This window comes from Myotis yumanensis, unplaced genomic scaffold (assembly GCF_028538775.1).
Source record: "Myotis yumanensis isolate MYYU_CA2020_CCGP unplaced genomic scaffold, mMyoYum1.0.hap1 SCAF_22, whole genome shotgun sequence".
Classification (NCBI taxonomy): domain Eukaryota; kingdom Metazoa; phylum Chordata; class Mammalia; order Chiroptera; family Vespertilionidae; genus Myotis; species Myotis yumanensis.
This window is the reverse complement of record NW_027223773.1, coordinates 456,588-469,581: the sequence shown is the minus strand read 5'-3', so window position 1 is coordinate 469,581 and position 12,994 is coordinate 456,588. Positions and strand designations below refer to the sequence as shown.

General features: G+C 64.1%; 1 protein-coding gene across 1 annotated transcript; it reads left to right on the top strand.

The window, feature by feature from the left end:
- The first annotated feature begins 10,458 nt into the window (after positions 1-10,458).
- Positions 10,459-11,483, top strand: GPR37L1 (G protein-coupled receptor 37 like 1). The gene has a single exon (XM_070401453.1). The coding sequence runs from the start codon at positions 10,662-10,664 to the stop codon at positions 11,481-11,483; it is 822 nt and encodes a 273-aa protein (XP_070257554.1). The 5' UTR covers positions 10,459-10,661.
- The last annotated feature ends 1,511 nt before the right edge of the window (positions 11,484-12,994 follow it).

Genomic DNA, 12,994 nt, shown 5'->3' with positions numbered 1-12,994 from the left:
GGGGGGTAGGCTGTGAGCTGCTACGAGTGCAGGAGTCCTTATCCCTGTGAGGGCTGCATGGGGGGGCTCGGCGGCCCCCCCTCTGTGTGGGCGAAAGGCTGGCTCCTCAAGGCCAGGTCCCCACCCTGAGCAAACAGTCTCAGCCTGGGAGGAGGGATTTGGGGTGCAGAGCGCCTGCGGGTGGGGAGAGCTCGGGGAGCAGGTGGGAGAGGGAAGGGCGAGGGGCAGGGGGCAGGAGGCGGTGGCCCTGAAGGCAGAGCCTGTCCGGCCGGAGGGCCTGCTGCGCGCCACCTGCTCTCCTCTCGGGTTGGAAACACCTTCGGATTTTGCAAAACAAAACAGGCCGTGGAGAGAGGGAGCGTGTGCCAGGCCCCCTTCCCCAGCGAGGGAGGGACTGGGGGGCCGGGGTTCTGCCCAGCCCCAGGGCACCCCGCACCCATTTGCTAGTTAAATCCGCCGCCCGCTCCTGGAGCACACAGGGTCTTTTTTCTTTTTTAAAATATATTTTTATTGATGTCGGAGAGGAAGGGAGAAGGAGAGAGAGAGAAACATTAATGATGAGAGAGAATCATGGACCGGCCGCCTCCTGCACGCCCCACGCTGGGGATCGAGCCCGCAACCCGGGCCTGTGCCCCGACCGGGAATCGAACCGCGACCTCCTGGTTCCTAGGTTGACGCTCAACCACGGAGCCACGCCGGCCGGGCAGGGCGAGGGGTCTTGACGGGATTCGGGTGGGGATCGCGTGCACAGGCCTCAGGTTTCCGGGAGCCGGCTGAGGAGGGGCGATGGGGTAAAGGGTTGCGTGCGTGTCCCCGTGGTGAGCAGTCAGGGTTTTTACCTGCGAGAGAAGAGTCAGGCCAGCGTGGCCGCCGAGCGTGTGTGGTTTGGACCCTTTCTGTCCTCGGGGCACGTTCAGCGGATGGTGACCCCCCTAGGGCCGTGGTCGGCAAACTGCGGCTTGCGAGCCACAGGCGGCTCTTTGGCCCTTTGAGTGTGGCTCTTCCTGAGCCCTAATTAAGTTAATAACAATGTACCTACCTATATCGTTTAAGTTTAAAAAATTTGGCTCTCAAAATAAATTTCAATCATCGTACTGTGGATATTTGGCTCTGCTGACTGATGAGTTTGCCGACCGCTGGCCTAGGGGCTTGTCTGGGGTTTGGGGGTCACGGGAGGTGAGGGGGGGCGCAGGTCTGTGGTCCTGAAGGGCAGTGACCAGACCGTGCGATGGAGACGGAGAACCGGGGAGAGAGAAACTCCAGCTGAGCCAGGGGAGGCGGAACCCAGGCCTGCGGGCTGGGCACCGGGGCTGCAGGTGCCAGGCCGGTCCTGCCCGTGGAGACGCTGTTGACTTTGGCAGTCCCACCCGGCCTGCCTCCTCCCACCCCAGCAGGGCCTGAAACTGACCCGGTCCCTGCCCCATCCTGCTCCAGCCGACTGTGGGGCTGTGGCGGGTGGGGGACACTGCTGGGTGTGTCCCGGCGGGGGGGGGGGGGGGAGGGGGGGCAGGCTGGGGGGGGCCAGGGCTGTCGCTTCCCCAGGTCCCTGGGAGACCCCTTCCCTCCAAGGTGGCCACCTCCCCTCTCCGCCTTCCACCACCTTCTGCTGACTTGGCCTCATTTTTTTGTTTGTTTTGTTGATGTTAATCCTCACCCCAGGATATGTTTCCTTCGATACACGGGGAGAGCGGAAGGGAGAGGGAAAGACAGAGAAACATCCACGTGAGACCTGCACGTCGATGGGTTGCCTCCTGCGCGCGCCCTGGTGATCAGGCCTCAGGCCGGGGAAGGAGCCTGCCCTTCAGGTACGTGACCTTGAACGGACTCGAACCCAGGACCCTTTCGTCTGCAAGCCGATGCTCTACCCACTGAGCCACACCGGCCGGGGCCTGGGCCTCATTCTCTGTGGTTTGGGGACCTGCCGTGGCTCTGTCCTTCGGCCGAGGTTTGGTGACTTCAGACACCAAGGCATGCTGGGCCGGCCGGCCGGCGTGGCTCAGTGGGTGAGCGTCGACCTAGGAACCAGGAGGTCGAGGTTTGATTCCCGGTCAGGGCACAGGCCCGGGTTGCGGGCTCCATCCCTGGTGTGGGGCGTGCAGGAGGCAGCCGGTCCATGATTCTCTCTCCTCCTTGATGTTTCTCTCTCTCTCTCCCTCTCCCTTCCTCTCTGACATCAATAAAATTATATTAAAAAAAGAGAGAGAGAGACGGAGGAGAAACCCCATCCAACCCGGTCACCTCTCGGGACCCTCCCTCCACGGGACGTCAGCCGCCCGGCCAGGACCACAGCCTGTATTTGGTGGAACAGGCTTCTCCCCTCAGCACCCAGTGACCTCGGATCGGCCGGGGGATTTCGAAAGACCAGGCCACCGCTTTCTGCCTTCGTTCCAAATCCGGGGTCGGCTGCCTTAAGCCGGCAGCGGACGCGCCTCCGATTCTGTAAACAGACGGCTCTGCCCTGGGTGTCGTTCCCTCCGTTCGGAGCTGGAGACCAACCTCTCAGCCTGAGGTCAGAGGTCGCGTCTCGGCTGGTGGAGGTCAGGGGTCCAGCCGTCCCCCGGGCTCCCCTCCATCCCAACTTGGCGGCCTCCTCCTGATGGTGGCTCCCACTGGAGGGCTATCTTTCTTTCCTTTCTTTAAAAAATATATTTTATTGATTTTTTACAGAGAGGAAGGGAGAGAGACAGAGAGTTAGAAACATCGATCAGCTGCCTCCTGCACGCCCCCCACTGGGGACGTGCCCACAACCCAGGTACATGCCCTTGACCGGACTCGAACCTGGGACCCTTCAGTCCGCAGGCCGACGCTCTATCCACTGAGCCACACCGGTTATGGCTTTTTCTTTCTTTTTAAAAAAAATATATTTACATTGATTTCAGAGAGAGAGAGAGAGAGAGAGAGAGAGAACGAAATATCAATGATGAGCCCTAACCAGTTTGGCTCCGTGGATGGAGTGTCCGCTCACGGACTGAATCAATGATTCTCTCTCATGGATGTTTCTAAGTCTCTATCCCTCTCCCTTCCTCTCTGTAAATTCAATACAAATATATTTAAAAGGAAAAAAAAAAAAAAACCACCAATGATGAGAGAGAATCATGGACCGGCTGCCTCCCGCACGCCTCCCCCTGGGGATCGAGCCTGCAGCCCAGGCCTGCGCCCTGCCCAGGAATCGAACCCTGACCTCCTGGTTCCTGGGCCGACGCTCCCCCACGACGGAGCCACGCCCGTCGGTCAGCGTTCCTGTCCTTTTCTGCGACGTCTGCATCTAACCTCCCAGGAATCCGGCCCGCAGGGCATCGCGCCGGGAGCCGTCCACGGGGCACCCGTCGGCTCTTCCCGAGGACCCCGCCGGGCGAGTGCGTTCACCCCAAGTTACAGATGAGGCTCAGCGAGGCCAGAAACCTGCCCGGGTCTCGGCCGCCCGGGGACAGGCCGAGATGTGCCAGGGCGACCTGTATGGCGGCATTCTGCGAATTCCACCCCAACCGCACGCCGGGCCTCCGGGCAGGCCTGGCCCGATGCTGCCCGTCAGGGACCCGCTGACTCAGTCACTGGGCTGGGGTGGGCACCAGACCCTGGTTTCAGGGGGCGGGCGGTGGCAGCAGGAAACTCTCTGAGTTTCTGCCCCCCCCCCCCCCCCTCCCGCAGTGGGTCTGCCACCTCCCTCTCCTCTCCTCACCCTCCTCTCTCCACCAGCCCTGTGATGTCACACACGGGCCGGGCTCCCGGGATGGCCCTGCCCGCTGACACTGACGCTGAAGCTGACGTCAGGGAGGCTGAGGGGCCTGCGACCTCCGTCCCCTGTGCCCGGGGCAGCTCTGGAGCCTGACTGAGCTCATGTCGGTGATTACGGAACTTTTCCCAGCAGGAGGGACGGGACAGGGCTGGGCAGGGCCAGCTTGCCGGGAGTTCTATTCTTGGCTCCAAGGAGAGAACCTGCGGCCGGGGAGTCCCCCAGGCAGTGCTGTGCTGTGTGTCTCCAGACCAGCCAATTGACCTCTCTGGGCCGCCTCTTAAGGCCTGGCATTCCTCCCTCGATCAAATGAAGAGGAGGGAGGCGAGATTTCCCAGGACTGGTCGGGAGTCCCGGAGGAGGGGTGTGGGGCCTGGCTCAGCCTGTGTGGTGGCCGGGATCTGTCTACTCCCCCCCTTCCCCCTCCCCCCCTCCTTGGCGGCCACCTAGTGAGACTGTGACTCACCCAGTTTCAGCCCCGCCCCTGCCCCGGGCCTCCCCTTTGCTGTTTACGCCCTGGAGCAGGTGCATTCACTGGAGGCGCAGGGCGCTGTGACCTCACCATCCCGCCGAGAAGTCACTGACTTCTCAGCAGCCGGGAGCCCACCCGCACCCCGTGGCTGCTGGACGGAGCTCAGCCGGCCCGGGGTGGCTGGGGGGCGCCCTGAGGTTTGTGGGGCCGGCCAGCCCTCCAGGCACACACAAACCCCGGGAAAGCGAGGCCAGGTGTAAGGGGTCGGGGTTGGGGCTGGCAGGAAGGTCAGGGGAGAGAGCGCTGGGTCCTGAGCCTGGACCCTCGGCCGCCGCGTCCCTCTGTGGCCTTGGGCGTGCCCGTCACTCGCTTGCGGCCTCAGTATCCCCATCTGGACAAGGCAGGGGTTCCGATGGATGAAACAAGGCTCCTTTTAGAAAAATGTATATTTTTATTGACTTCAGAGAGGAAGGGGGAGGGAGAGAGAGAGAGACAGCAATCGTTGACCGGCCGCCTCCTGCAGGCCGCCTCCTGCACGCCCCCCACTGGGGATCGAGCCCACAACCCGGGCCTGTGCCCCGACCGGGAATCGAACCCTGACCTCCTGGTTCATTTAGGTCGACGCTCAGCCACGGAGCCTCCTAACCTCGCTCACCCAGGTGGGCTCCTCTCTGATGGAGAAAAGGGAGGCTCGGGCGTCCATTCCCGAGAGAGGCAGCCTCAGACACGGGGAGCTCCCCTCCGGGTCCCTGAGGGGCTGCCCTTCCGCAGGCCCGACTCCCGACCACAGAGCAGACAGCACCGCGGGCAGGTGGAAATTCCCTCTGGCCCTCTGCCCAGGCGCCCTGGGTGCAGCCGTGCCAGGCTGGGCGGACGGGGGCTCAGAGTCCAGGGTGCCGACAGCCTGCCCAGGCCCCCACTCGACGGTCCCCCACAGTCCAGACACAAAACTTGTATTCTTCCCGCCAGGTGGGTGTGGCTCAGGGTCGAGCCTGGACCTGTGAACCAGGAGGACACCGATTCCCGTCAGGGCACAGGCCTGGGTCGCAGGCTCCATCCTCAGTGCGGGGCGTGCAGGGGGCAGCCGACCCATGATCCTCTCTCCCTCTCCCTTCCTCTCTGAAATCAATAAAAAATATATTTTTTAAAAAGTGAGCTTTGCCCAGAGCTATAGGGGGCAGATGACCCTGTGTCCACTCCTGTGACCTTGAGCAGAGCGAGTCCCTGTCACGGCCTTGCTTTGTCCATCTCAGACTCGGAACAGGTGTCTGGGCCCCGCCTGCGAAGGGCCTAGAACAGCGGTCGGCAAACTCATTAGTCCGCAGAGACAAATATCCACAGTACGATTGAAATTTCTTTTGAGAGCCAAATTTTTTAAACTTAAACTCTATAGGTAGGTACACTGTTATTCACTTAATGAGGGTCCTCCTGAAGCTTAGGAAGAGCCACACTCAAGGGGCCAAAGAGCCGCCTGTGGCTCGAGAGCCGCAGTTTGCCGACCACTGGCCTAGAACCAGCCAACAGCTCTCAGTGCACCCGGGGATTGAGACTGGGAGGCGGCACCGTCCCAGGACCCACGTGGCAGGGACCCCGTGTGTGTGAAAGCCCTGGACCGAGGGTCCCGGCCTCTCCCCTCCTCTCTGCCGGACCCTCAGCAGCTTGCCAAGTTACCGCGGCAACCGTTTCCCTGGCCGGGTCCCCAGGGCCTCTCCCAGCGCCTGGACTTTGGTGTTGAGAAGGTGCTCCCACAAACACGTTTGGGTTGCCTGCGGGTTTCAGGGGCGTCTCTCGGTCCCTCCTCGGCTGTGCAGGTCACAGCCAGCGCCAGCCGGGCCGCCAGGTCAGCCCTGGCAGGTGCGCTGGGCGTGGGAGGGAGGGCAGAGGTGTCGGGGAGCACGGAGGTCAAGGTGAACTCCCGTGTTGCCCGGAAGGCCGTCCCACTGACCCAGAGTCAGCCGTCGACGGCATCACTGCCCGTCCGCCCGCCCAGGGAACGTGGTCTGTGCGTGTGGCTGGCGGGAGAAGGCCTCGGAGATAAGGCGGGGCCGGGGCCCAACCCGGGCAGCCCATCAGCCCAGCTCCAGGCACCCGGCCGCCTGACTCACCCACAGCGCACGGGCTGGGGCCTGGTAGCTCTTCCCGCAGACACAGCTGCGGCATCTGCTGGCCACTCCCCGCCCGGCCGTCCTGGAAAGAAGCCTGAGGCTCCCCCCCCCCCCGTCCGCCCCCCCGCACACGCGCGCACACACACACACACACACACGCACCGCACACACGGACACGGGTGCCTTTGGGCCTTGGCCATGGCCACTCCTCCATCCCCTGGGTCAGAAATGGGCAGAAGGGAAGGGACCCAGGGGTTGCAACAGATCCTCCTACGTCTCTCCAGTCTCCAGGCCAACTGTCTATGAACCGTCGGGGGGGGGGGGGGGGGGGGCGGGGGGGAACGTCCGGCCCCGGGGCGGGTAAGGCCCTCGGAATCGTTTGGTCTGGCCCTGCCAGGCCTTGGGGGAGTTCATTCAATGTTTGACCAAATAGAGCAGGCTGAGTTTTTAATTTTTTAAAAACAAATGATTTTAAATTTTTTTTGTTAATCCCCACCCAAGGATTTTTTTTTCTTTATTTTATTTGATAAAATATGTTTTTTATTGATTTCACAGAGGAAGGGAGAGGGAGAGAGAGAGAGAAACGTCAGTGATGAGAGAGGATCATGGATCGGCTGCCTCCTGCAGGCCCCCCACTGAGGACCGAGCCCAGAACCCTGGCATGTGCCCTGACGGGGAATAGAACCGTGACCTCCTGGTTCATAGGTCGGTGATCGATGATCAACCACTGAGCCATGCCGGCTGTCCCAGGGGCGGTGTTTTTGCTGCAGTTCGGAGCCCCCGAGGCATGGCCTTAGCTGGAACCCGCCTGCCCAGCTCAGCCCTGCTGGGGGCCAATGCAGCGAAGGTGCGAACCTTGCGTGTGCTCGGTCGGGGGAAGGACGGCCAGGGGACCGTGTGGACACGCAGTGTGGACACCTAGAGCAGCTTCCTAGCGGCCCAGACTGGGCCCTGCAGCCAGGAGAATGGGGGGGGGGGGGAGGGTGGAGGCCTCTTCTGGGGCCAGAGACCCCTGCCCCTCCCCCACAGGGCCAGCCTGTCCCAGACCAGGGGCAGCCGGCGTGGTGACCCTGCCAGCTCCAGAGAGCCGGGCCGAGGGCGGGCGGGGTCTCGCGTCTGTCTTCAGCCTCCTTCTCACCTGGGAAATTTCCTCCTCTCCCTCAGGGAGGTGTGGCCTCTGACGTGGGCACTCCGACCTCCTCTCCACCCAGCCCGGTCTCTGTGGCCATGAGATGACGGAGGTGGACAGAGGTGGACGCTGGGTTCGCCCGGGAGAGTGGCCAGGAGCTGTGGGGTCTGAGGTGCAGGGCATCCGTCTGCTCAGCGGCCACTCTGCCCGGCTCTTTCGAGAGCACAGGGGGCCCCCGGCCATCCAGGTCGTGCCTCCGGTGACGGGGGGAGGGGGACCCCACCTTGACGCACACCCCACTGCGAGTCAGCGATGCCTCTCAGGTGTCCAACTGCTCGGAACAGCCCCCCAGGTGAATGACTGTCTTCACACGCCGCCCAGAGCCTCTGGGGTCAGGCATGTCGCGGAGGAGAGAAGTGTGTGATTTCTTTTTTAAAAAATAATATATTTTTATTTATTTATTAAATATATCTTTATTGATCTCAGAGAGGAAGGGAGAGGCGGAGAGAAATAGAAACATCAGATGAGAGAGAATCATGGACCGGCTGCCTCCTGCACGCCCCCCACTGGGGATGGAGCCCGCAACCCTGGGCCTGTGCCCTGACCGGGACTCGAACCCCGACCTCCTGGTTCATAGGTCGACGCTCAACCACTGAGCCACCCCGGCCAGGCTGTGAGTTTGCTTTCGTGCTGTGTCCAGGGGCCACTCACCGGCCAGAGGGGAGGACCTTGGCCGTCCTTCTGGTGCCGGTGCCGGTGCCGCCTGGGCCTGGGAAGGGTTAACCCTCTGCCCTGCGCCCCCCCCCCCCCCCCCCCGCCCCCACATTCTTCTGTGCTGAGGTAGCACCTGGGTCAGGACATCAGGGCCAGAAAGCAGAAAGGACGGCTGGGCACCTGGCAATGAATAATCTGCTGTCCCAGCCGGGCTCCCTGAGGCGGTGGTGCCAGCACCAGAGGGGGGGGGGGGGCTCGGGGGGCAGGATCCTGGCATTACCCCACCTCCCAGGCAGTCCCAGCCCCGGGCTGGCCCCCGCCTCCCCCCACTCCCCGCCCCCGCAGGGCTTCAGAGCCAGGTCCCAGCCCAGAGGGCCCGCCACCTGCCGACGGTGACGCCTCTGCGGTAGTGAGCTCCCCGTCGGTGGAGGGGTGCAAACAGAGGTTACTTGCTCATTAGCGACACAGGCTCCTCTCCGGCCGCCCCCGCCTCTCTGTGCTCCCCTCTCCAGGTCTGCAGCTGAGGGCGATGCGGGTCCCGGCCTTGCAGGCCGGCTGCGAGATGGGCTGACTCACCGCCGCCCGAAGCTCACGCTCGAATGGGCCGGGCCGTGTGGCAGCGGCTACTAGGTGCCCTCAGCCGTCCCCCCGACCAGCTGCTGTCACCCCGGGGGGCAGACACAGAGCCACGCGGCACAGAGAGCTCAAGCACTTAGACAATCCCCCCCGCCCCCCCCCCCAGCACCCCAGAGGGGCGGAGCCTGAGGTCTCGTTCCGGACTCAGGTCTCGGCGGGTGGGCGCCCGCACACGGACCGCCCGGCACGAGGTTCAGGGTGGCACCTGTGACCGCCCGGGGCCTCCCTCGTCCAGGGCCCGGGGCAGCCCCCGCCTCTGGCCCACCCCGTCCCCCCTAGGTAGCCTTTTTGTCGCCGGCCTGAGGGAAATCCCGAGGGAGAAGGATGGGGAATCCCTGGGATCCTGCAGACGTTCCCACGGCAGGAGTCTTGCCTCCTCCAGAACCAGGGACCGGCCTGCGCCTGGACCCGATGGGGGGTCGTCCTCGAAGCAGCCGCGGGGACAGGAGCAGAGCGTTGGGGGGCCCATTGGGGCGCCCTCAGGGGGAGTGAGGGATGCGGCCGTGGGGGCACACCCCCTGGCACTTGGGGTGCTGGGGGCCTGGGGCCAGCAGGTGGGAGGTGACGATGGAGGAGCGAGGCCCGGTTACTGGACATCTGCCTCCACCTAGTGGCCTCTGCCGGTCCAGCCGTCCCCACAGGACCCAGGAAGCCCGGGGCCAGCGGAGCCCTCCCAGGGGTCAGAGCTCACCCAGCACCCACGCTGTGCAGCACGGTGTGACGGGGGCACGTTCATGAGAGCGAAGGAGGAGCAGAGGGGCTCAGCCTGTGCCCAGCTCGACCCCTCATGGCTCGTGCCCGACTGCCGGCCCCGAGGTCTGTGCTGGCTGCGGCTCTAGACCTTTCTGGATCTCAATTTCCACTTAAAAAATTTAAAAAATATGTATTTTTACTGATTTCAGAGAGGAAGGGAGAGGGAGAGGACGAGAGAGATGGAAACATCAACGATGAGAGAGAATCATGGATCGGCTGCCTCCTGCATGTCTCCCACTGGGGAGGGAGCCCGCAACCTGGGCATGTGCCCCGACCAGGAATCAAACTGTGACCCCTGAGCCACGCTGGCTGGGCCGAGCTAGGGTTTCTGTTGTTTGTTTTTAATATATACACTTTTTATTGATTTTCAGAGAGGAAGGGAGATAGAGAAATAGAAACATCAGTGATGAACGAGAATCATTGGTCGGCTGCCTCCTGCACGTCCCCTGCTGGGGGCGGGGGTGGGGGGGGATTGAGCTCACAACCCGGGCATGTGCCCTTGGCCGGAATCGAACCTGGGACCCTTTAGTCCACAGGCTGACGCTCTATCCACCGGGCCAAGCCGGCCAGGGGGAGGTTTTTTACTGTGGCTGCTTTCCGAGGGCATTGGCGTGGCCAGGGGCCCAGCAGACGGACAGGTGCCCTTGCGAACGGCGTTGGGTGGGAGGGCTCTGGACTCGGGCCAGGTCCCGCCTTGCTCTGCGGCCTCCGGGTCTGTGACCAGAAACATGGCAATGTTGTCCCTTACCCCCTGCCCCCCACCCCCAAGCTGCTGTGAGGGGTGACGGGATATCTGCTGAGAGCACCAGGGCCTACTGCGCGCTCAGCGAATGACAGCGGCAGGCCTAGCGGCTGCCTTAGCGCTGTCTGCGGAGGTGGGGTCCGAGCTCCGCTTCCGCCCCTGCTCCCGTGGGAGACCCGGGTCCTGTCCGGCTCCCGTGGCCGGAGCGGGTGGCCTCTGAGGGCTGCAGGGCTGACACGCTGTCGCCTGTGGGGCCGGGGGAAGGAGTGTCCGCAGGGCAGCAAAGAGAGCTCTGTGTCCAGCAGAGGGCCCTGCCCAGCCCGTGGCCGGCGGGACGGGCGGGAGGGAGCGGCTGGAGGCCACCGAGGAGGGTGGTGATGCCAGACGCCTACTGGGGGCGGACCGCGCTGCCAGCTGCCTCTCTCTGCTCCTCGGGCACCGGGTCCCCTGCCCTCACCTGCTCTCCGGGGGACAGCTGCCTCTCGCTGCCGGCCATGCGGTGGCTGTGGCCACTGGCCGTCTCCCTCGCGGTGGTGTCCTCGGCTGCGGGGCTGAGTGGCATCCCTGAGGCCACCCCCCGGCACCCCGGGAGGCTCCCGGCCGGGGCCCTGGACCAGAGGAGCCGGCCCAGGAGAGGCACGGAGGACGAGGAGGCCAGAGGGGTGCAGAAGTACGTACCGGAGGCCTGGGCTGAGTTCCCCCGGCCCATCCGCCCTGCTGGCCCGCAGCCCACCGAGCCCCGGGCGGCCACCAGCCCCCGCCCGGATGACACCGGGGACACCCCAGGCAGCGGGCCAGAGCCGGGGGGCCCTCCGACAGGGGTGCCCGGCCAGCGGCTGCAGATGCAGAACCCCCTGTACCCGGTGACCGAGAACTCCTACGGCGCCTACGCCATCCTGCTGCTGGCCCTGGTGGTGTTCGCCGTGGGCATCGTGGGCAGCAACCTGGCGGTCATGTGCGTGGTGGGGCACAGCTACTACCTGAAGAGCGCCTGGAACGCCATCCTGGCCAGCCTGGCGCTCTGGGACTTCCTGGTCCTCTTCTTCTGCCTGCCTGTGGTCATCTTCAACGAGCTCTCCAAGCAGCGGCTGCTGGGGGACGCGTCCTGCCGGGCCGTGCCCTTCTTGGAGGTGAGCATGGGGGCGTGGGGGATTGTGGGGGGGCAGCTAGCAGTGGAGGTGTGGGCACGCGACCCGTGACCTGGGGTGCAGGGCAGCCTGGTGTCCCCCGAGGGAGCTGCTCAGGGCGGCTGTCCCTGCTCTGTATGCTGGCGCTGCCCCCTGCCGTCTCTCCACCTCGGGCACCGCTCCCCTTCTCTGTCCTTTGGGTATCTTTCCTGTGTGCCCGCCCCTTGCCGATGCCCAAACCCGGGCGTGTGCCCTGACCGGGAATCAAACCTTGACCTCCCGGTTCATAGGTCAATACTCAACCACTGAGCCACACAGCTGGGCTCCATTGATTTTTAGAGACAGTAGAAGGGATGGGGGCAGAGAGAGAGACACACATTCATTGGTGTGTTGCCTCCCCCACAAGCCCTGACCGGGGCCGAGGATCCAACCTGCATGCGACCCAGGTACGCGTGTCCTTGACCGGGAATCAAACCATGACCTCTGGGTGCGCGGGCCGATGCCCTAACCATTGAACGACACCAGCCAGGACCGAATGAATTCTTGCAGGATTAAGTGGTGCTTAGGATAAAGTACTTAGAATGAGAAGAATTCAATAGATGGTGGTTTTTCCTGGAATGGCCTGGGGAGGGGGGCATACAGGTGGCTGGCTGGTCCCAGACAGCCCGGCCCTACCCCAGGGTGGGTCCCCGCACATCTGGGGGCTGCAGCGGGGGGGGGGGGGGGGGGGGGCTCTGGTATGCAGAGACCCACCCTGACCCACCCTCTGGCCCGAGGCCTCCTCGCTACCCTCTACCCCTCTTGGAGGGCAGCGGTCGCCCTTGTAGGAAGGGTGGTGGGTGGAAGTCCAGGACCAAGTTCAAGGCCCCGGAACCCTTATCTGGGAGCGGGGGGGGGAGGGGGGGGAGGGGTGCGGGGGGGGAGGGGTGCGGGGGGGGGAGGGGTGCGGGGGGGTGCAGGGAGGGCTCAGGAATGACTCTTGAGAGATCCTGGGAGAGGCAGGGGGAGGAGAGAGCGGGTGAGGCCGCCTGGCAGGGGGTCTGCCCGGCTCACCAGGACGCCCAGCGGCCGTGCCAATTGGGGGGGGGACCGTCCCGAGCTGGAGGGGGCCGAGCGTGGCCGGAGGCATCAAGTGCAGTGCAGTCCTGGGTGGTCCTTGTCCTCCTGACCGCTGGAGGCCCTGCTGCCTTTCTTCTCCGGGGCACGCTCCCACGGCGGCCCTGCGGCTTCCTCTTGGCTGCTGGAGGCCCTGCTGCCTTTCTTCTCCGGGGCACGCTCCCCGGCGGCCCTGGCGGCTTCCTCTTGGCTCACAGGCGGTTTTCCTGTCGGCCCAGTGAGCGTCCACGGGGAGGGTGGGCGAGTTCGAGACCCCTCGCGGCCAAGCCCGGCGGCTGCTCCGGACACGGCCAAGGGCGAGCGTGTGAGTGTGTGTTTGTGAGTGTGTTCGAGGCGTGTTCCCGGAGACCATGTGTTTGCACGTAACGGGGGCAGAACCAAGACCTCGTAACCTGCAAAGACCAGGACTTCTGGGCCCTTGTGTGGCCACACTCACCCTCCCTGGCCTGACAAGCAGTTTCCTCTTC